Source organism: Vulpes lagopus, chromosome 24 (assembly GCF_018345385.1).
Source record: "Vulpes lagopus strain Blue_001 chromosome 24, ASM1834538v1, whole genome shotgun sequence".
NCBI lineage: Eukaryota > Metazoa > Chordata > Mammalia > Carnivora > Canidae > Vulpes > Vulpes lagopus.
The window spans coordinates 58585986-58608713 of NC_054847.1; the positions used below are offsets into that span (position 1 = coordinate 58585986).

The 22728-nt window shown below is 42.9% G+C and overlaps 1 protein-coding gene across 6 annotated transcripts in view; it reads left to right on the forward strand.

The window, feature by feature from the left end:
• The window catches only part of ADNP2 (ADNP homeobox 2), a 32799-nt gene extending 12717 nt beyond the window's left edge, over positions 1-20082 (forward strand). For 5 of the 6 annotated variants that reach the window (XM_041739498.1, XM_041739494.1, XM_041739495.1 and 2 more), the window contains 2 exons: positions 10549-10638; positions 14823-20082. In XM_041739498.1, coding sequence (XP_041595432.1) covers positions 10549-10638; positions 14823-18029 — 3297 coding nt within the window. In that variant the 3' untranslated portion in view covers positions 18030-20082. Of the gene's footprint in view, positions 1-10548; positions 10639-10685; positions 14101-14822 lie in introns of those variants that run through there. The other variant, XM_041739500.1, reaches the window with a different exon arrangement.
• Positions 20083-22728: the final 2646 nt, after the last annotated feature.

The window sequence follows — 22728 nt, forward strand, 5'->3', positions numbered from 1 at the left end:
TCCTCACTGACTTTTGCTTCCTTATTAGTCAGCCTAAGAATGTGTTTACTCATCTGAATTTGTTCAAGGCTTGTTTACTTTCTTGACTGTGCTGACATAGAAGCGTACATACTTCTCAAGGGAAAATTGAGAGATTTAGGGACGCCTGGGTGGTTCAGTGGTTGAGCATCTGCCTTTGGCTCTGGGTGTGATCCTGGTCTTGGGATCGAGTCCCATGTCGGGCTCCCTGTGAGGAGCCTGCTTCTCCCTCTATGTCTCTGCCTCTCTATCTCTCTGTGTTTCTCATGACTAAATAAAATCTTAAAAAAAAAAAAGAAAATTGAGAGATTTGAATGGTGTACAACTATTAGGTTAGTTAAACTCTTAGGTTAAATGTTACAAATTCTTTTGGGGGAAAGTTTTGTTTTTCTAAAACTATAGTTCTGTGTTTTATAAAATTGTTTAAAATTCAAGCTATGTGAAGTTCAGTTTAGAAAAATAAGAAAATATATGCAGAAACATGGATACAAGAAGACTCATTTGTAAGCCATTACCCAAAATCTCTCCCATTATTAATATTTTTGTATGTCTATCTAGATTTTTTTATAAGTGGGAGAGATCAAACTAAGATACTAGCTTTGTTTTGTCTTTTCACTGAATTTCATATTAAGAATTATTTTCCATGTCAGATGCATTTATTCCTAATCCCCCAGAGTATTTAGAATTTCTTGGTTTCAAGCAGCAGAAACCAACACTAGACCAAGTTGAGCAACAGGGAATTTACTGGCAGACTGAGGCTTCCAGGAATGGAAGGAGCTGAGGGAACACCTGTCCATGCTGCTTTCTACTTCTTACCCAGCCAGCATTTCAGATTTCAGTGAGATGTCACTCTGCCTTCTCTAATTTGTCCCAAGAGTTAGGACCTCAGATTTTAGGCTATACAACTCTTGTTGAAAGCCTCTCTGAGAAAAATGAACTTGAGAGAAGAGAGACGCTTCCAAGAACCTTATCTTCTTTTTTAAAAGTAGTTCTAAACCCTGCTACTCATTAGAGTCTCTTGATTTTTTTGAAAGTTTACATTTGGTCAGTTAAATATGGGCTGGCTCTTTAGTTTACAGGGCATTGGGCACAGTGAAAATGTGGACCTGCGCTGGCCCACAGGCCTGTTGTCCCAACCCACAGCACGTGGGTGGCTCCCAAGGGAGAGGAGCCTCTGTGCTGGGATGCTTATGGTACCTGGAGCCTGGCAGGGTTCCAGGTCCCCACCTTGCCTCCTCCCCTGCTCCAGCCTGTGCTAGGCTGCCATGGGAGGTGACCGTGGGATGTGGACTTCCTGACAGTGTGCTAATTGCCCCATGTCGTGGAGGACAGAGGGATGTAGAATGGGGGCTGAGAGAAGGGTGTTGGGTGAGTGGAAGACAGAGCAGGGACAGAATCTTTCCCAGGAATACTGGAGGGTAGGACCATGCATGAGCTGGAGCTCCAAGCTCCTAAAATGTGCCTCATGGTCTTTTTTTTTTTTTTTTTAAATTTATTTATTCATGAAAGAGACGGAGAGAAGCAGAGGGAGAAGCAGGCTTCCCACGGGGAGCCTGATGTGGGACTCAATCCTAGGACCTTGGGATCACGACCTGAGCTGAAGGCAGATGCTCAACCACTGAGCCACCCAGGTGCCCCAGTGGTGCTCTATTATCCTATTAGAGTTTAACTCAAATGTAAAATTATTAACAATTTCAAGATGGTGAAAACAGAGTGTTAAACCCTGGCGGCACTAGGCCTGTGTCCCTGGAGTCAGCCCTCGCTGGTGTCAGACCCACAACTCTGGGATCATGACCTGAGCTGAAGGCAGACACTTCACCAATTGAGACACCCAAGTGCCCCAGATTTTTTTTTAATATTTAATAATTTAGTTTACTTAACCTCATATATTAAAAATATTTCAGTATGAAATCAATATAAAGTAAGTAATGAAATATGTTGCTTTTTTTCTCTAATATCTTCCAATGATATTTAAAGATGTTTTTATTAGAGTAAAATATATATAATAAAGAATTTGCCATCTTTCCCATTTTTAAGTACACAGTACATTAGCATTAATCATATTCACACTGTTTTGTGACTATCTGCACTATCTGTAGTTGACGCCTGCACATCCGGGAGGGCTAGGGGCACCAACCACCTTTCCTCTGCACACTCAAACCTGGATATAACTTTAGATTCCCCCAAACTTAACTATTACTAGTCCACTGTTGCCCAGAATCCTTACTGACAGCATTGGCAGTCAGCACACATATGTTATATGTGTGATATACTGTCTTCTTACGATAAAGTAAGCTAGAGAAAAAAAAATTTTTTTTTAAAGATGTTATTTATTTATTCATGAGAGACACAGAGAGAAGCAGAGACACAGGCAGAGGGAGAAGCAAGCTCTATGCAGGGAGCCCAATGTGGGACTCGAACCCAGGAATCTGGGATCATATCCTGAGCCAAAGGCAGGTGCTTAACTGCTGAGCCACTGAGGCATCCCTAGAGAAATAATGTTAAGAAATCATAAGAGAAAATATGTTTATAAAACTTTTTTTTTTTTTAATTTATTTTATTTTTTTAAATTTTATGATAGTCACAGAGAGAGAGAGAGAGAGAGAGAGGCAGAGACACAGGCAGAGGGAGAAGCAGGCTCCATGCACCGGGAGCCCGACGTGGGATTCGATCCCGGGTCTCCAGGATCGCGCCCTGGGCCAAAGGCAGGCGCCAAACCGCCGCGCCACCCAGGGATCCCCTGTTTATAAAACTTATGTATATTCATTGAGAAAAAAAATCTATGTAGAAGTGGACTCATGCAGTTCAAACCTCTGTTGTTTAAGAGTCTGCTGTGTTCCCAAAGTTATCATCTCAAACAAACTAAGCATGAGATAGTCCCTGTCCACCTGTCCAACCACCCCCCACCCCCTGCTAACCCGTAATCTACCCTAGCTCCACGGTTGGCCTGTTAGGGATGTTTCATGTAAGCATAGTTCTTTTGTGTCTGGCTTATTTCACTTACGTTAATGTTCTCAAGCTTCGTCCATGTTGTAGCATGTCTCAAAATGTAATTCCTTTTTATGGCTAAATCACATCTGTTGTATGGATGCACCACATTTTGTTGAACAGCTCATCTCTTGATAGACATTTGGGTTGATCCCATGTTTTGGCTTTTGTGAAGGATGCTACAGTGAACTTTGGCATACAAGTATCTATTTGAGCTTGTTTTCAGTTTTTTTTAGTATATACTTAGGAGTACAATTGCTAGGTCATGTGATAATTTCATATTTAGCATTTTGAGGAACTACCAACCTGTTTCCATGCTGGCTTCACCCTTCTCCACTCCTGTCATCAGAGAGTGAGGACTCAACTTTGTCCACGTCCCTGCCAACACTTGCTATTTTCTCCCTTTTTTCATCTTCCTGTTTCTCTCCCTGCTTGTTTGCCATCTGGTGGCTAAGGATGTTGAGCATCTTTCATGTACTTTTTGGTCATTTGTATATCTTAAGAGATTTCTGTTTAAATCCTTTGCCCAGTTTTTTTTTTTTTTTTAAATTTTTATTTATTTATAATAGTCACATAGAGAGAGGCAGAGACACAGGCAGAGGGAGAAGCAGGCTCCATGCACCGGGAGCCCGATGTGGGATTCGATCCCGGGTCTCCAGGATCGCGCCCTGGGCCAAAGGCAGGCGCCAAACCGCTGCGCCACCCAGGGATCCCCTTTGCCCAGTTTTTAATTGGATTATTTGTCTTTCCATTGTTGAATTGCAGTTATTTTGGATATTAAACTCTTATTAGATGTGATCTGCACATATTTTCTCCTGTTCTGTAGGTTTCTTTTGAGTTTCTTTTTTTAAAAATTTATTCATGAGAGAGAGAGAGAGGCAGAGGGAAAAGCAGGCTCCATGCAGGGAGCCTGAGGTGGGATTTGATCCCGGGGCCCCGGGATCACGCCCTGAGCCAGAGGCAGACAGACGCTCAACCGCTGAGCCACCTAGGCGTCCCTCTTGACTTTCTTGATAGTATCTTTCAATGCACAAAAATTTTAAATTTTGATAAAGTCCAGTTTACCTATTTTTGTTATTGTTGCTGTTACTTTTTATATCATATCTGAGAATCCATTACCAAATCCAGTCATGAAGATTCTTTTGTATGTTTTCTTCTAAGAGGTTTATGGTTGTATTTCTTTTTGTTTAAATTGTTGAACCAAAAAAAAAAAAATTGTTGAACCATTTTGAATTCATTTTTGAATGTGTTGTGAAGTTGGAGTCCAGCTTTGTTCTTTTGCCTGTGGAAATTCAGTGTTCCAGTACCATTTATTGAAGAGACCATTTTCCGCTCATTGGACTTGGCATCCTTGTCAAAATCATTTGGCCTTGGATGTTTGAGTTTATTTCTGCTGTCTCTTCTATTCCATTGCTCTATATGTCTGTCCTTTTGCCGGTACTACACTTTTTTTTTTTTTTTTTGAAGATTATATTTTTAAGTCAACTCTATACCCAACCTGGGGCTTAAACCCACAGCTTCAAGATCAAGAGTCACATGCTCTGTAGAATGAGCCAGCCAGGTGCCCCTACACTAATCATTATTTTACCTTTATAGTACGTTTTGAAAAGTGTGAATCTTCCAACTTTATTATTTTTTTTCTTTCAGTATTGTTTTGGATATTTGGGACCCCTTGCAGTTCCATATGAATTTGAGGATTGAGTAATCCATTTCTGCAAAAGAGACTTGGAATTTCGATAGGGATTGTGCTATAGGTCACTTTGGGTAGTACTGATATCTTAACAATATCCACACCCATGAATATAGAGTGTCTTTCTGTTTATTTAGGTACTTATTCTTGGTTCCTCACTGTATCATATTTCTTTCTTTGCTGCCCTGTTCAGAGTGACCATTTCTGAGGGTGACCCTACACTTAAGTTCTGTGCATCAAGTCAGATATTAGATTGAGACATTAAATCAGTGCTTACAAATTGTCATGTCCTAAACCCACCCTTGATGGCAGGCATGCTTTAGAGACCTATGTATGTATAAAGAGATGTTCAAAAGTTTATTTTTTTAAATTTTTTATTTATTTTTTAAGATTTTATTTATTCATGAGAGAGAGAGGGGTGGGGGGCAGAGGGAGAAGCAGGCTCCATGCAGGGAGCCTGATGTGGGACTTGATCCTGGGTCTCCAGGATCACACCGTGGGCTGAAGGCGGTGCTAAACCATTGGGCCACCGGGGCTGCCCAGATGTTCAAAAGTTTAACCTGTTTCTACATCTTATCTATAAAAGCATATTGAAATGTTTTTAGTATCTTCTATTTATTTCCTAATAATTGTTTTTTTCTAACTAGCTCTTTTATTTTTCCCCTGCAACTGGTGTTGGAAAGCACTGCTTCCTTTAAATTCACTTCCCTTATCTCTTCTGTGACAAAACATTGCTGTCTTTCTTCTTTTCCAGTATTTTCTTATGAAAAATTTAAGCCTAAAAGAAAACCCATCTATCTACCACCTAATTTCTGTAAAATCAACATTACATAGATGTGTGTATGCATATATATAAATCATCATCTGTAAGTTACATATATGTATACATAAACAACTGTATGTTTAAGAATTATGTATTTACAAATACATAATTTAGCCCATCATTCTATCTTATTTTTTGATGAATTTCAAAGAAAGTTGCAGCAGCAGTACATTTTACCCTTGTACTCTATCATCTATCAGTATGTGTCAGTAGAGTTTAGTGTTAGTTTTTTTGGGAGAGGGAAGGAATTTATATGCTGTGAAATGCACTTAAGTTTTTGCACATGATGATTTTTGATGTGCAAGTCCTACTGTAATACAAGTCTCCCATCAGGATAGAAGACAATTCCATCAGTCTGGAAGGTTTTCCTCAAGCTCTGTTCTAGTCAGTCCCTGTCCCCACTCCATGGCTACCAGAGTTCTGAAATTTTGTACTATGGAATAGATTTGCCTCTTTTACAGTTTTATGGGAATGAGATTTCGATGTACTCCTGTGAAAGATTTTGTGTGGTTGCAGTACTCCATCACATGGACGGATTAGTTTATTGGTCCTTTCTCCTGGTGGTGGACACCTAGGCTGTTCCCACTTTTGGTTATTATGAATAAGCTTCTCCTTATGAATATTCTTATAGAAGTATTTTTGAGAACATCTGTTTAGTTTTATAGGAAATGGCCATTGTATGATTCCACACTCCTGCCAGTAGTGTGTGAGGGTTTCACTTGTACCCCTTACCATTTGGTAGTGTTGGTTTTTAAAAAATCTTTGAAGGGGATCCCTGGGTGGCGCAGCGGTTTGGCGCCTGCCTTTGGCCCGGGGCGCGATCCTGGAGACCCAGGATCGAATCCCACGTCAGGCTCTCTGCGTGGAGCCTGCTTCTCCCTCTGTCTGTGTCTCTGCCTCCCTGTCTCTCTCTGTGTGACTATCATGAATAAATAAATAAAATCTTTAAAAAAAAAATCTTTGAAATAGAGTTTACAGTAGCAGTAAGCATGTTCATGATGTTAGCTAACGATGTGATTGTTAGCTGCCTGTTCTTCATAGATCCCTCTTTCAGGGTTAGGAAGTTCCTACCTTGGTGAAAGTGATTTTTCTGTGTCAAGATAATTCTCTTTTTAAAGCCTAATATAGTGAAAAGCGTAGTTTGACTTTCTTTTTTAAAAATAAACTGTTAGGGTTCCTGGGTGGCTCAGTGGTTGAGTGTCTGCTTTCGGCTCAGGTCGTGATCCTGGGGTCCCCAGATCAAGTCCTACATTGGGCTCCCCACAGGGAGCCTGCTTCTCCCTCTGTCTCTGCCTCTCTCTGTGTGTCTCATAAATAAATAAAATATTTTATTTATTTATATAAATAAATAAAGATTTTATTAATTTATTCATGCGCTCAACCACTGAGCCACCCAGGCGTCCCTAGGTAAAATCTTTAAAAAAACAAACTGGGGATCCCTGGGTGGCTCGGCAGTTTAGTGCATGCCTTTGGCCCGGGGCACGATCCTTGAGTCCCAGGATCGAGTCCCACGTTGGGCTCCCTGCATGGAGCCTGCTTCTCCCTCTGCCTGTGTCTCTGCCTCTGTCTCTCTCTCTCTCTGTGTTGATCATGAATAAATATAATATTAAAAACAAACAAATAAACTGTTAAAGCAATCTGTATTCCTGGGAGAAATTCTACTTAGTTCTTTTTATATGTTGATTTGCAAAATTTTTGTTAATGATTTTTGTATCTATATGCATGAGTGCTGTGGTGTGTAGTTTTAATTTTTTGTAATATCTTTGTCTAGTTTTGGTGTCAGGATAATTGTGGCCTCAGAATGAACTGGGAATTGTTTCTTCCCCTTTAGATTTTCCAGAAGTTTGTCAATTGATAATGTTTCTTCTGCAAATGTTTAGTGGAATTACTAACAAAGCTATCTAGAGTTGGAGTTTTCTTTGTGCAAAGTTTTGTTTTTGTTTTATCTTTTAGAGAGAGAGAGAGAATGGGGGAATTGGCAGGGGGAGAGTCTCCAGCAGACTCCCTGATGAGTGTGGAGCCCCACATGGGTCCCGAGATCACGACCTGAGCTGAGATTAAGAGACAGATACTTAATTGACTGAGCCACCTAGGCACCCACTTTGTGGGAAGTTTTTTTTTTTTTTTAAGATTTTATTTATTAGAGACACAGAGAAAGAGAGAGACAGGCAGAGGGAGAAGCAGGCTCCATGCAGGGAGCCCGACATGGGACTCGATCCCGGGTCTCCAGGATCATGCCCTGGGCTGAAGGCAGTGCTAAACCTCTGAGCCACTGGGGCTGCCCTGTGGGAAGGTTTTTAACCATGAATTCAATTTCTTGACCAAGTAGCAGCCTATTATGTTATCTAATTTTTTTTGAGTGAGCTTTGGTAGTTTGTCTTCTTTTGTGGAATTTATTCATTTCAGCCTAAGTGGTCAGATTTATTGGCATAGAGTTGTTCCCATCATTTACTTATTTGTAGAAGCTGTAGTGACCTTGTTATGGGGCTTTGTTTCCTCAGCACTTAATGCTCTAAGCTTCCCTTTATGTGTTGCTTTAGAAGCATTCTACAAATTTGATTTATTGTATTTCCACTTTTACTTAGTTTTAAGATACTGTCTACTTTTGCTCGTGATTTCTTCTTCTATCCATGGATTAGAGGTATGTTGTTTAATATCTAGAATTTGGGGATTTTCTAGGCATCTTTAGTTCCAGATTTCTGTGTCAATTTGGGTTACTTAGCCATACTTCATGATTATTTTAGTCCTTTTAAATTTATTGAGACTTTCTGGCTCTGATAAGGTCTGTGTTGGGAATGTTTCACGTGTGTTTGCTGGTGTTGGGTGGAGACGTCTGTTAGTGTTAGGTCAGGTGTCTGGTTGTGTCTGGTTGTGTCTGGTCCTCTCCATCCTTCCTGTTTTTTCTGGAAGTGTTGTACCACTCAGTGTGCAAAGAGGGGCATTGACATTTCCAACCATCAATTTGGATTTGATTCTTTACCTTTTCAGTTCAATAGTTTTTGCCTCATGTACTTACTCTGAGTGCATACTTGTTTGGATTGCTTTGTTCTGCTAATAAATTGATCCTATTACCATTATGAATTGACTTCCTATCCATTTTGATATTCTTTTTTTCCTCCATGAAACCTAGTTTGTGTGATGTAATTTCCTCCAGCTGTTGTTTGATTAGGGAGAGTGACCTGACCCATCTCTTTCAATCTTTTTATCTTTAACCTGTCTGTCTTCATATTTAGAGTGAGATTTCTGTAGGTAGCATATAATTGGGTCTTGTTTTATGTGCCTGTACATTTCAGTATTGAGACCAGGGAGGGTGGCTTGCTGTCTGTTTTGTAGATAGACTTTCTTGGAATGTAGCCATGCTTGTTGGTGTTTATGGCTACTCTTGTGCATGGTGGTGGCACTGAGTGGTTGTGAGAGCAGAGCCCTCAGTATTTACTAACTGCCCTTTACCATAGGGGGAGTTTCCTGCCCCTGTTAATTTCGTGTTAAGTCATCGTTATTGATAGGGTTGGGTTTCAGTGTCCTGTCTCGCTGTTTACTAGTCTTCTCTGTTTTTTCATTCTGTCTCCACTTTCTTTTGGTTTGACTATTTTTTATGATTCCATTGTATCTCCTTTATTGGCTTATTAGCTCTGTGTGTTTACCTTTCTGATATACTGCTTCACATTTAAGGACCCTACAAGGGGCACCTGGCTGGCTCTCGTCAGTGGAATGTGTGACTCTTGATCTTGGGGTTATGAGTTTGTAGGGGTTAGAGATAACTTAAAAAATAAATAAAAATAAAAAAGAACCTTACAATACTAGGCTTCCGTTTCCCACTCTAGCCATTGTGTTGCTGTTACCATACATTTTCTATATATGTTATAGACCTCAGAATACGTTATTTCCAATTTAAATCCTTGTAATAATTTGTACTTTTCTGTAGTTCTGAATGGACTCAGTAAGCAGTGTACTAGGATAGGCATATTTTTTTTTAATTTATTTTTTTATTATTTTTTATTTTTTTAAAATTTATTTATTTATGATAGTCACAGAGAGAGAGGGGGGAGGGCAGAGACACAGGCAGAGGGAGAAGCAGGCTCCATGCACCAGGAGCCCGATGTGGGATTCGATCCCGGGTCTCCAGGATCGCGCCCTGGGCCAAAGGCAGGCGCCAAACTGCTGCGCCACCCAGGGATCCCCAGGATAGGCATATTTGAAGGCAATTGTTATATTATTATCTGGCTTAACTAATTTTTTATGTTACAAGTCTTTAATTATAAAAATAGCAATACAATCTGTAAAAGTTAGAAAATACAGGTGGTCATTTCTTTAGAAAATAAAATTCAAAATGCCATACTCCTGCCTGTTAACATCTTGTTGTTCAGTGTCTTCTTTGTGTAGTGAGCCACAGTGAGCTCATATTGATGATGCTTTTGTAGTACTTTTCAGTTACCTTCCATCCTTGTGTCATTAAATGTTTGTCTTTTTTATCTGACAGTCCATATTCATGTCTTTCCAATGTCCCCAAATGTGTTTTACACTTGGTTTGTTTAACCCAGGTTCAGTGTGAACTGCATTGCATCTGGTTTTTTGGTTCTCAGTGTCGTGTCCTGTCTGACCCATCTCCTCACCACTTTCTGTTGTGTTGTCCACTTCCTTGTCCACACAACAGGGCTGATTCTGGGTATCCTTGGTCAGGCACACACTGGGACCTCCCACTTCATATTCTCTGGCAAATCCTCCCAGGTGCTTGCCAGTGATGGAAGACCGTGTTCACTCATGCAGCTTTGCTCTTCTCATCTCTTTACTACTTATAAAACTGTAATTTTTAACTATAATTTAAAACTTTAATTTTTACTTAGATCATTTCAGCCTTTTTCTCCGTTTTTATGCTTTATGAGTGCTCTGCCACAGTTTGCTCATGGGCTGTGTTTTCATTTTACTTTCCCATGCAGATTTCTTAGGAGCTAACATAATCCCTTCAGGTTATTAAATATTTCCTTCTCTTGAAATTGCTTAACGATCTCTTTTTCTCCCCTTTTAAAAGGACCTTAAAGGCTTTGACCCAGGAGAGAAGTACTTTTTTAACACATCGTGGGGAGATATTTCTCTCTGGGAACCTTCTGGAAAGAAAGTGGTATGTATTTTTGTATTTGATTTTTATATTTCCTCAGAAGTTGGGGGTAAGTGTTGGTTCAATTCTGAGGAACATCCCACGTATTGGGATCATGGATGTATAAGGGGAGGCATGTAAAGTTCAGGGAAGGAGAACCAACAACAAATGCTTTATAGTATAGAGTCATTGTTACTTTGAGAGTTTTCTGTGTCTAAGGTTGATAATGAGATACAGTGAAACTATGATTTGTTGATAATAAGACTGCCACTCATGCAAGAAGGGCCTTGGATTTATCACTCTTCTGAGGAAAAAGAATTGCCGTGTCATTACATATGATGAAGGTTCATCCTGGTTTCAGGAAGCTTAATTAAAAATATCTTTGAGATGAAAAACACAATTTATGATAATTTGAGACATACACCTAAGCAGATTCAAGCTAAATTCTTTAATAGTGTTTTTTTTTCTGGAAAACCGTTTCTACCACCCAGCCCTCCATAACATCAGCACCTTCATCAGTACCAAGCTCCGCATGTCCCTGATTTGACTCCGCCACCTGCCCACTTTCCTCTCTCCCTCCATTCGTCCAAGCCATGTTGGCCTTGGGACTTTGGGCTTTAAAAAGATTTTCCAATTACTAGTCAATCATTGCTGTGTCACAGATTTCTTTAAAAGCATTTCTGTTGTCAACTGTCCTCCTGAGTTGTACTTTTCTGCCTCTGTTTTGTGTCCCACCTGTTGGTCTCCTGCCCTCCTTGACCCACCACACCCCTCTTTACCATCAGACACAAGATGCCTACTTGATTTGGTTATTCTGCTTGAAACAGCACATGGCTGTTCAAATATGCCTTTGGCTTTGAGGACCTTGACGTCATGAATCTTTTCTTACATGTCACTGATTTTCCTCTTCTGAATTCTCAAAAAATCCCAAAAGGTAACATGTAGTATAATAGATAATTTGAGCTTTTCTTTTTTCTTTTTTTTTTTAAGATTTTATTTATTCATTCATGAGAGACAGAGAGAGAGAGAGGCAGAGACACAGGCAGAGGAGCCTGACATGGGACTCGATCCTGGGTCCCCAGGATCACGTGCTGGACTGAAGGCTGCGCTAAACCGCTGAGCCACCCAGGCTGCCCTAATTTAAGCTTACATCAAGAAACGCTTTTTGAGTGCCTGGTACAAATAGGTTCAAGTTAGTTTTTATCCCTTAAGGGGGCTTGTTTTTTGGGGGGTGAATAGGGCTTCAGCATAAAGTGTTAAATGACCGTATGAAATAGTAGAGATTGAATTTGTTGATTAGGTTCTGTATTTGGAAACACCACCCCTGCCCAATGAGGTAGGGACTGTGCTGTCTGCTAGTTCAGCACCTCCTCTTCGTTCAGGAGGCGGCAGAGATGTGCGCTCCTGCTGGAGCATGTGGTTGCAATGAGGTTCTTAAGGGCTCTGAGAACAGAGATTTGCTAGATGTTTGGATTTTGGGGACCGAGACATGCTAAGGTTCTAGCAAGTGACAGAGCTGAGTTAGCATGGGACATAAGGAAGCAGCCACAGGCTGATGGGGATGGTGCCCAGTCCAGGGTGAGGGTTTCTGCTGGCACCCAGTCCTCCTCACTGCACTGTTGTGCATCTGGCCCCGGTCATCTTTCTTCCTCTGTTGCCAGGAGGGCCCAGCTCTCATACTCACCTTGTTCTGAACGATCACTCTTCCTAGAGCTTTCGCAGGGGACTTTAATGGGAACATAGGCTTTCATTTTTTCTGGGTAAGGGCCTAGGATTGAAATTGTTGGACTCTATATGGTAAATAAGTGTATATTTATCTTTATTTTTTATTTATTTATTTTTTATATTTATCTTTATAACAGACTGCCAAACTGTTTTTCAAAGTGACTATACCATTTTGCTTTTCCCTGATGTGGTGTGGGTGGTCTGCATCTAAGTTACTCTGCATTTAAACTAGACTTGATTCTGTCTGGGTTGTGGTGCTTATGGATTTATCCATTAATTTTCTATTTTAATAGGTATGTAGTGGCACCTTCTCTGGTTTTACTTTGCAATTCCCTGTCGCCTAATGATGTTGAACATCTTTCCATATGTTTATTTGGCATCTGGATGCCCTCTTGGATAAAGTGTTCAAATCTTTTGCCCATTTGCTAAAAATTGTTTTTTTAAATTATTGAGACTTGTACATGCCTACAACATGTTTTCGGGATACAAGCCCTTTATTAGGTATGAGATTTGCAAATGTTGTTTCCTAGCCAGTGGCTTGTCTTTTTAAACAGTGTCTTTCACAGAACAGAAACTTTCTTACTTCGATGAGGTCCAGTTATGGGTCATGTTTATGTTTTCATATTGAAGAAATCTTTCCCTGGCCCAAAAATAGTAACATGCAACTTTAGTGATTTCTGTTGGCTCTTTCATTGAGTGTAATTTTCATTGACTAACTGGTTTTTCACTACAGTATTTCATTGAGTATGAAACGTACCGTTAAAAAAAATGTCTTATTGGGGCACCTGGCTAGCTAAACTAAACTCTTCATTAGGGGTTGTAAATTCTAGCCCCATGCTGGGTATAGAGATTACTTAGAAATAAAAAATTCTAAAAAAAAGATGTATTATTTAAGTATCGTTGACATCCGGTGTTACAAGTTTCAGGTGCACAACTGTGATTCGGTAACTACATTTCTCAGTGCTTGCCATGGTAAGTGTAGTCACCATCTGTTATCGTCCGTTACTACAAAAGTATTGACTCTGTTCTGAGACACACCATTTTTTTAATGAACCTCTAAATAAAACTAAAGCAATATTTCATTTAAACTGAGTTGTACCATTAAACTATTAGTTGTAAAGTGTATCCAGATTTTTGAGATAGTAAAATCGGGGGAAAAAGTCTTTTAGAATCAGTGAAATATGGGTTATTTTTTCTGGTTTGTGGTATGGGGTTGGCTGTTGCCCTAGGTTTATTCTAGATCCTATCAGAAATGCCAGAACTTGGGAAATTGCTAATTGCTGAGAATACAGTTCCACGTTGTTGAACATGCTTGAGTGATTTCTCTGCCTTGTGGTAGGAGGGAAACCTGTGTGAACAGGAGAGAGGGTGACGGAAAGTACAAAATGTTTGTGGGGGGACATGAGAGCGCAGGGTTAGGAAGGGCCAGCAAGAAGTGGTGTCACAAGCAGGTCTTTCCCTCATGTGAAGCATTAGTTGGCCCAGGTCTACCTTCCTCCTCTGTGAAAGGAGGGCCAGGCAGTCGGTGGTTCACCAGCTCTAGGGTCTGGAGGAGACTCATGAGACCAGAGACTTCGTGGCCCTCAAACCTTCACCAACCAGCACATTTTCGGATGTTAGAACATCACATTTCTCATTTGGCCAGCTCTTGTACAGATGCCCCAAGCTTGTTGAATTCCCCTGTGTTTGCCCCAAAGAGAAACTACATCGTTGGTCTGTGTTCTGGCCTGGAGTTCCCTCAGGATTGTCGTCGTGCTTTAGGTACAGCCCTCTTTTCTTACGGTTTTATCACATAGTTTACGGGACCCTTGGATATGGTGAGCACTGTCATTTGGCTCCTCTCTGGAATGAGGGAAATAAAAGCAAGTAATGACGTGTTTAACAGTTTGCATGTTAGGTTATTTGCAGACAAGTTCTAGAGGTTTTAGAATTTGGAGTAAAAACAACATTGGAGCTATGGGAAATGGAATACTTACTAGCTTTCTCTCTCAGAGAATTGAGTGAATTTCTTCAATTGGAGTAATGGGTTGTGGTTTAGGAGCTGGGTTCACAGGGCCAGTGGGGCAGAGCTGTGGGCCGGGTTCTGTGTGCATGGTTGCAGGTAGGAGTAGCTGCTACATTTTCAGATGTTTGAGAAGAAAGAAATGAATATTATTTTGTAACATGAAATTTCTATGAAATTTGAATTAGGGCCTATCATTTCATTGGCACAAAGCCATGCTTTAGATTTGCATATTATCTGTGGGTGCTCTTGTGTTACAATGGTGGCACCAAGTAGTTGGCATAGAGGCAGTATTAATTTACTCTCTGGCCCTTTGAGAAAAAACTTGCCCTGGTTTAGAAAAAACACTGTTCTGTGAGGGGTGATAGTGTTAAATTATCTAGCACATTAAATGAAGAAGAATAATTTAGTTTTGAACTATAGAAGGTGTAGCAACTGATTTTTTTATTAAAGCATGCTTGACTTTGTTTTCTTTTAACAGAGATATCGAACAAAGCCATACTGTTGTAGCCTCTGTAAATACTCTACAAAAGTGCTTACTTCATTCAAAAATCATTTACATCGTTACCATGAAGACGAAATTGATCAGGAGCTGGTGATCCCTTGCCCAAACTGTGTGTTTTCTTCTCAACCCAAAACTGTGGGAAGGCACTTCAGAATGTTTCATGCACCTGTTCGGAAAGTCCAGAACTACACAGTAAATATTTTAGGTGAAACGAAATCTAGGAGTGATGTGATAAGTTTTACATGTTTAAAATGTAACTTTTCAAACACTTTGTACTACAGCATGAAGAAGCATGTGCTGGTAGCCCATTTTCACTACTTAATTAACTCCTACTTTGGCCTGCGAACTGAGGAAATGGGTGAGCAACCCAAAACTGAGGATAGCCTTTCTACTGAGAAGATGCCACCATCTGACAAGTATTATTGTAAAAAGTGCAATGCCAATGCCAGCAGCCAGGATGCTTTAATGTATCATATTTTGACATCAGACATACACAGGGATTTGGAGAATAAACTTAGGTCCGTGATTTCAGAACATATTAAGAAACCTGGACTTTTGAAGCAAATGCACATTGCTCCAAAACCAGCAGCGCCTTTGGCTGCACCACCAAACAGCAGCGCTCCAGGCATCACAGCCACATCCCCTTGCTTTCGTCTTGCCTTGCCACAGAATGGTCAGAGCCAGACCATGGTCCAGCCAGTGACTGTGGCCTCAGGCACATCTGGAAGCCTCACGCACTCTCCGCCTGCTGTGGTGCAGTCCCACGTGACTCTAGTCTCCAGTCCTCTCCCTCCCTCTGCTCCCCAGCCTGTCTTTCTTTCTCATGGAGTCCCACTTACTCAGTCAGCAAATTCTCCTGTGTTGCCCTTGAGTCAGCCAGTTGGACCTATAAATAAGTCTGTTGGAACTGGTGTCCTCCCTATAAACCAGACCATCCGCCCTGGAGCTTTACCCCTTAGCCAGCCTGTTGGGCCTAGCGTTCTTTCAGTCAGCAGACCTGCTGGGCCTGGCGTCCTTCCTGTCAGTCCATCGGTCACCCCTGGGGTTCTTCAGGCCGTCTCACCAGGGGTCATTTCTGTGAGTAGGACTGTCCCATCAGGGGTCCTTCCTGCAGGCCAGATGACCCCTGCTGGGGTTATCCCTTCAGGACAGACGGCGACTTCTGGGGTTCTTCCTGCTGGCCAGGTGGTCCAGTCAGGGGTTCTCCCCATTGGCCAGACGGCCCCATCAGGGGTTCTCCCCACTGGGCTGACAGTCCCGTCCCGGGTTCTCCCTCCTGGCCAGACGGTACCACTGAGGGTGCTGCCTGCAGGCCAGGTGGTCGCTCCTGGGCTTCTTTCTCCCAACCAGTCAGTATCGTCAGGTGTCCTCCCTGTGAACCAGGGTATTAATTCTGGTGTTCTTCAGCTTAGCCAGCCTGTCATGTCAGGAGTGCTCCCCGTAGGCCAGCCAGTTAGGCCTGGGGTCCTGCAACTTAATCAGTCTGTGAGCACCAACATCCTGCCTGCAAGTCAGCCAGTTAGGCCTGGCGCTTCTCAGAACACCACCTTCCTCACGTCGGGCTCTATTCTCAGACAGCTCATCCCTACAGGGAAGCAGGTGAACGGGATTCCCACGTATACCCTTGCCCCTGTGTCTGTCACTTTGCCTGTGCCTCCGGGTGGTGTGGCAGCTGTCCCTCCCTCCCAGATGCCCATCCAGCTCCTGCCTTCGGGCCCAGCTGCACAGATGGCCAGTTCTGTGGCCAGCATGCCCTCCCCTCCGGTGCTCGTCAGTGCCACTCAGAGTGTGTTTGTTCAGGCCTCTCCGTCTGTGGTAGAAGCGAACCAGGCACTCAAACAAGCGAAGCAGTGGAAAACCTGTCCAGTTTGCAATGAGCTCTTCCCTTCCAACGTCTACCAGGTTCATATGGAAGTGGCTCATAAGCACAGCGAGTCCAAATCTGCTGAAAAACTGGAGCCTGAAAAGCTGGCAGCATGTGCACCATTTTTAAAGTGGATGAGAGAGAAAACAGTTCGGTGTCTCTCTTGTAAATGCTTAGTGTCCGAGGAAGAGCTCATCCATCACTTGCTAATGCACGGCCTGGGGTGCCTCTTCTGTCCGTGCACTTTCCATGACATTAAAGGTCTTTCAGAGCACAGCAGGACTATGCACCGGGGAAAGAAGAAGTTACCTGTGGACTATAGTAACAAAGGTTTCCAGTTGGATGTCGATGCCAATGGCAACCTGATGTTTCCCCATCTTGATTTCATTACCATTCTGCCAAAGGAAGAGCTTGGGGAGCGGGAGGTCTATTTGGCAATACTGGCTGGGATCCACTCCAAGTCCCTGGTCCCCGTGTATATTAAAGTGAGACCCCAGGGAGAGGGTGCCTCCGGGAGCCCTGGCAAACAAGCACTGACTTGCCCATTTTGTTTTGGCACCTTCGTGACGACTGAGGCTTATGAGGTTCATTTGAAGGAGAGGCACCACATCACGCCAACGGTCCACACCATTCTGAAATCCCCAGCGTTCAAGTGCATCCACTGCTGTGGAGTCTACACTGGCAACATGACCCTGGCAGCCATTGCCATACACCTGCTGCGCTGCAGAAGTGCTCCAAAGGACAGCAGCTCAGACCTCCAGATCCAGCCTAATTTTATTGAGAACAGCGAAGTGCTCTTACTGAATGGTGAGGTGGTCCATGACACTAGTTTTTCTGTAAAGAGAAAGTTGCCCGATGGCCACTTAGGGGCAGAAGACCAGAGGGATGCAGAGGAGCAGCCTCTTGTTATCAGCAGTGATGCAGCCCTGGCTCCTGAAAAGGTGGCAAGTGTGGTGCCTTTTAAAAGACAGAGGAATGAAATCAGGACAGAGGGGGGGCCGCTGGTTAATGATGAGGCTCTTCAGATTTTAGCATTAAACCCTAAAAAATATGAAGACCGTTCTTATGAAGAGAAAAAGCAATTTCTTAGAGATTATTTCCACAAGAGACCATATCCTAGTAAAAAGGAAATAGAACTTCTTTCTTCACTCTTGTGGGTGTGGAAAATCGATGTGGCTTCATTTTTTGGGAAAAGAAGATATATTTGCATGAAAGCAATAAAAAATCACAAGCCTTCTGTACTTTTGGGCTTTGATATGTCTGAACTTAAAAATGTTAAACACAGGTTGAACTTTGAGTATGAGCCACAAAACTTGTAAAAAAAAAAAAAGGAAATCTAAAGTACTAGATAATTAGTGTTTTTTTCAATTGAGATTTAAAAATGTTATTTTCTTCACTGTATGTTGAATTAATCAATTTCAGTGGTCCTTATGCTGCTCTTTATAGATTTATTTCAGGTGCTCAGAAGGACTTCTATATAAAAGAAGTGAATAGTTCTTTCAGATTTATTGTTTCCTGCAGTTTGATTTTGTAACAAGTATTTTTAGTTCTTCCCTGTCATGTAAATGAAATCCTTGGAACTTTCATGCACGTCCTATTACCCAGTAGTGTCAGTATGATGAAACTGAAATCTGTATGTTTGTGTTTTCATTTAAGGAAATTTCAGCTTGTTTCAGAATACTTGATTATCTGTGCTGCTGTCCTCAGCTTCATGGGTAGCGGCCAGCGATGAGTGTCTGAGCTGAGAGAGTGAGCACACAGCCTGGGGAGGTGGGCGCCCCGAGGATACACTGCATTAACTCACGCTGGTTCCTTCTCTGCAAGTATTTGCTTACTAGACTATGAGTTTGACTTAGATTGTTTCAAGTTCATCCTAGCAGCTGTTTTTTATTACAAATCATAGAAAACCAAATGTTTTCCTTTGTTAGAATCACACTGAACCTGAAGCCTATTTATATTTAGCTCGTAAGAGTTATTTTATAAACAAAGCAATTCAGTAGGTGCAGAAATACTTTCAGTGTAGACTTCTCCCCGTTTTGATATGGTGGTAAGTCATTTCTCCATTCAAAAGTAAGACAATAAATTTTTAGTGCCTTTAGAATAAATGCTGAACACACACAAACTCCTCCTAACCTAACTGTTCATAAACCAGTGAAAGGGAAGGACCATGTTACTCAGGAATAAAACTTTTACCCCTGAGTGTGGATACTAACTGAAATGTAGACATGGGTTTTCAGGGGACAAAGCGAAGTGAGTAGAGTGAGAGTGGTCTCTGTGTTGGTATATTAACTCTCTGCAGTGTCCCAGAGGTCAGCGTATTTGTTCTAGGCTCTCCTGCAGCCCAGTTGTGTGCATTACTGGGACGTGGTATTGCTAAAGAGCTCCACTGTGTTCCTGTGCTTTGTGCAGTTAAACCCTCGGTTCCTCCCACCCCCCAAGTAACTCAGAGCACCAGAACCAGCAATGGAGACCAGCCAGTTTAGACCTTAAATCATTTTCCTGGCGACACACGGCAGAGGCACTTGTCCAGCATACTAAGAGGATGTGACGGTCTCTGGAAATAAGATAATGTTACCATATGGATTTTAAAACATAGAATACTTGCATGTAATTGCTGTAATGTGCATTTTTGAGGCAGTTGTGAAACTGGTCTGTGATTGTTGGTGTACTCTGTTGTAAATCCAAAAAGAGCTTGTTGAAGTTTATTTTTTTTTTAACCTATTGTTTCAGAGTGTCTATTTTGAATTAAAATTTGTTATACCACTGCAAACAGAACTGTTTAATTATTTTAACAGATAGGTCACTGTGACTCAAGAATATTCTAAATGTGGAAATAGATACCACGTTTATTTGCCAAAAAACCATTGTCACTATGAAAGTTAGCATAACCCAGAAGGCTAATACCACTGTCCATAAGAGGTGTGGCTGCAGGTTCCTGACGTGTCTGTAACGCTGGTCCCCTAAGGGTCGAGGTGGATGTTGGGTAGCTGTGAACTTGGCCTGTGTCGAGTCTGCGCTGGGTGGGATCAGGGCACTGGAGGCCAGGTTTGGCGGTGCTGGTAGGCAGTTTGCTGTGTGTGGGGCTGGAGGGGCAGCTGGCCCACCTGTCTTTAGTCCTGCAAGTCAGGGTTTCGGCTGGTGTTTGGGGGGCACCTGCCTACTGTGGTGTTGGGGCCCCACCCCTGGCCAACACCTGCTTGAGTTAGTGGCACTGCTTCCCCAGGTGTAACCAGGGGTGTGCAGTGTCCCTGGGAGGCAGCACCGGCTCTGGCGAGGAGTTCTGATTTCCAGTTATGCTGTCGCTCGCTGTTGCTCAGCCTTTGATGCCAAGTGTCTACCTTGTGCTGGTCACGGTTAACGCTTTCTTTTGCTCCCTTCCTCCCCTCCCCCACATTGCCTACTGCCTGCTGGTTGGGACTCTGCCATCCAGTTACGTCTTGCTTGGGAGGTCTGCTTGCCTTAGTAGTGGAATGGCAGTTTCTCAAGCAGCTGAGGGGTCTGGATGCTCTGTCTTGGGCCTTAGTGTTACTTTAAGGCTCACGAATGTTTTCTTTTAAAAGCTGCAGGTGAGGGCACCTGGGTGGCTCAGTGGTTGAGTGTCTGCCTTTGGCTCAGCGCATGATACCAGGGTCCTGGGATCGAGTCCCACTTTGGGCTCCCCGCAGGGAGCCTGCTTCTCCCTCTGTGTCTCTGCCTCTCTCTTTGTGTCTCGTGAATAAATAAAATCTTAAAAAAGCTGCAGGTGAATGACCTAGAAAGGGCAGAGGCATGAGCTGGAACCTGGCAGAAGGCCGGAGGATGGCCACCACGGCTCTAATGGACAGCAGGCCCCAAAGGCTGCAGGTGCAGAAAGCAGGGGGACGATCTCAGTTGTGGGGAGGGTATGCCTTTAGCTTCTGTAACATGGGCAACAGGGCAGACATCTGGATGCTTGCAGCACCATGATGAAGGCTCACAGTGCTGGGTACAGTAGCAGCATTGGTGCCATCATCGAAGATGAGCTGGACCCGTGGCATCGCTCCAGCACAGTGCAGACGGTGTCCGGGACTCGCCCTTCACCTCTATCACTGAGACCAGACACAGTGGAGGAGTCAGGCTGGTCCCAAAAAGCCACCGGGGAGCTGGAAGACCCTAGTCTACGTCCCACCAGATAACTCCAGAAACATGCTGCCTGGGTGCTGTGTCCCCACATTGGATGCGTACCTCTGGGCGCATATGTTTCCAGAGTCCTAGAATGGTCCTTGTGGTTATCAGGAAAGGGCTGTTGCTCATAAAAACCTTTGACACCTGGCCTTCTTGGTGTTGGGTGTGCGTTAGCCTTTCCTCAAGCTCAGGTGAGTTTAATCTCCCCTGCAAAAGTCCATGTGGTTCTTCTTCATAATGTTTTGAAGTCAGACCTCTGAAAATGCTGCGCTCCAGCTGATCCTTTACCGTCCTTCCCTTGCTTTCACAGGCAACAGCTGGGGCCAGGCTGCCAGTAGACAGGCTCTTCTGCAGCAAGTTCCTGGCGGGGGGTGGGCGGCCGGGAAGGCGGACAGACGAGCACCTGCTCTTACACCCTCATCCTGCAGCCCCTTTAACCTGCTGGTTACTGTGCAGGCCCAGAGTTGGTAATAGTGTCCTAAACACCGCAACATGTGACTCTAAGAAGGAAAACCTGGCCCCAAACTCCACCCTCGTTTTTACATTAGTTTTTAAGCAGTGTTTCTCAGCATCTGTCGGCTGCTTCCTGTTGCTAAGAGATGGGCTGGTTACTGTCATAATAGTGCTAATGACAGTGTCACTGTTCACCTCTGCCAGAGAGCAGTCTGTGCCCTTGCAGTCCTCACAGCACCTGTGCAGAGTAAGAGGAGGCTCCCATCTCAAGTGCATGGGGATGGATGGGCACGGGGCATGCGGTGCCCAAGGGGGAAGGGCCATGGTAATACTCGGGAGGACAGCTTCACACTCTGGATGGGTAAGGTGTGCTCCTCTTGTTTTATCTGTATTTCACAGGCGGAGAAACGGGGCCACAGGGAGAGTGACCAGCTGTCCCAGTTTGCTCTGGACTTGACAGTACCCAAGCTGGGAACATCCAAGCAAGGAGGGACAAAGTGGTCACTCTGCTCACAGACCGTGTACTCCCCAGGGTGACTGCCCCTTCATGGTGTCCCTAATGCTGCACCTGCTGTCTCCAGACACAGACCTGGTTCTTTGTGAATCGAGGTCTAGAGGGTGTCCTGCTATAGTGGAAAGTCACACTAGAAATCTGTTGTCTGTGTCCACTGTGTTGTCATATCGAGAACAAACGCTAATACCAGTCATTCAGGCACACGATCTGCCGACACATGACTGTGGAAGCATCTAGAAGGTGCTGAGTAGGTGATTGGGGGAACTTTCTATAGATAGCCCTTACAGAAGGTGCTCCCCTGATCACTGTTCTTTGTCCCACTCAAAATCATGAGCTTCGTGTTTATTTTTAAAAAGACACATGAAATTCTTTTCAGAAGGGAAGCTTTTCCAATAAAAATTTTAAATTTTATTAAAATTTAAATCATAAACCAAACTTTAGCAATTGTATAGGCATACTTAGTACAAAGATTGTGTCATCTTACATTCAAATACAAATTCAGAATTAGTTATGAATGAATATATTTTTTCAGAAATTGATTTCTTACAGCTTACAGTCCATGATCTGGAAAGTTTAATGTTAAATAATCTACCATTTACCTACAAATGAGCTACAGGAAATTGAATAATAGCAACGAATAATGCGGTTTTAATGGCTTAGTTTTTAAGACAACTTTTCTGTAAAGATATATGGATCTATCTTCAAAGATAATATTGGGGGCAGCCCCAGTGGCTCGGTGGTTTGGCACTGCCTTTAGCACGGGGTGTGATCCTGGAGACCCGGGATCAAGTCCCACGTCAGGCTCCCTGCATGGAGCCTGCTTCTCTCTCTTTCTGTGTGTCTCTCATGAATAATTAACAAAATCTTAAAAAAAAAAAAATGTTAGTTGAGCTGTAAGATCCATAAAA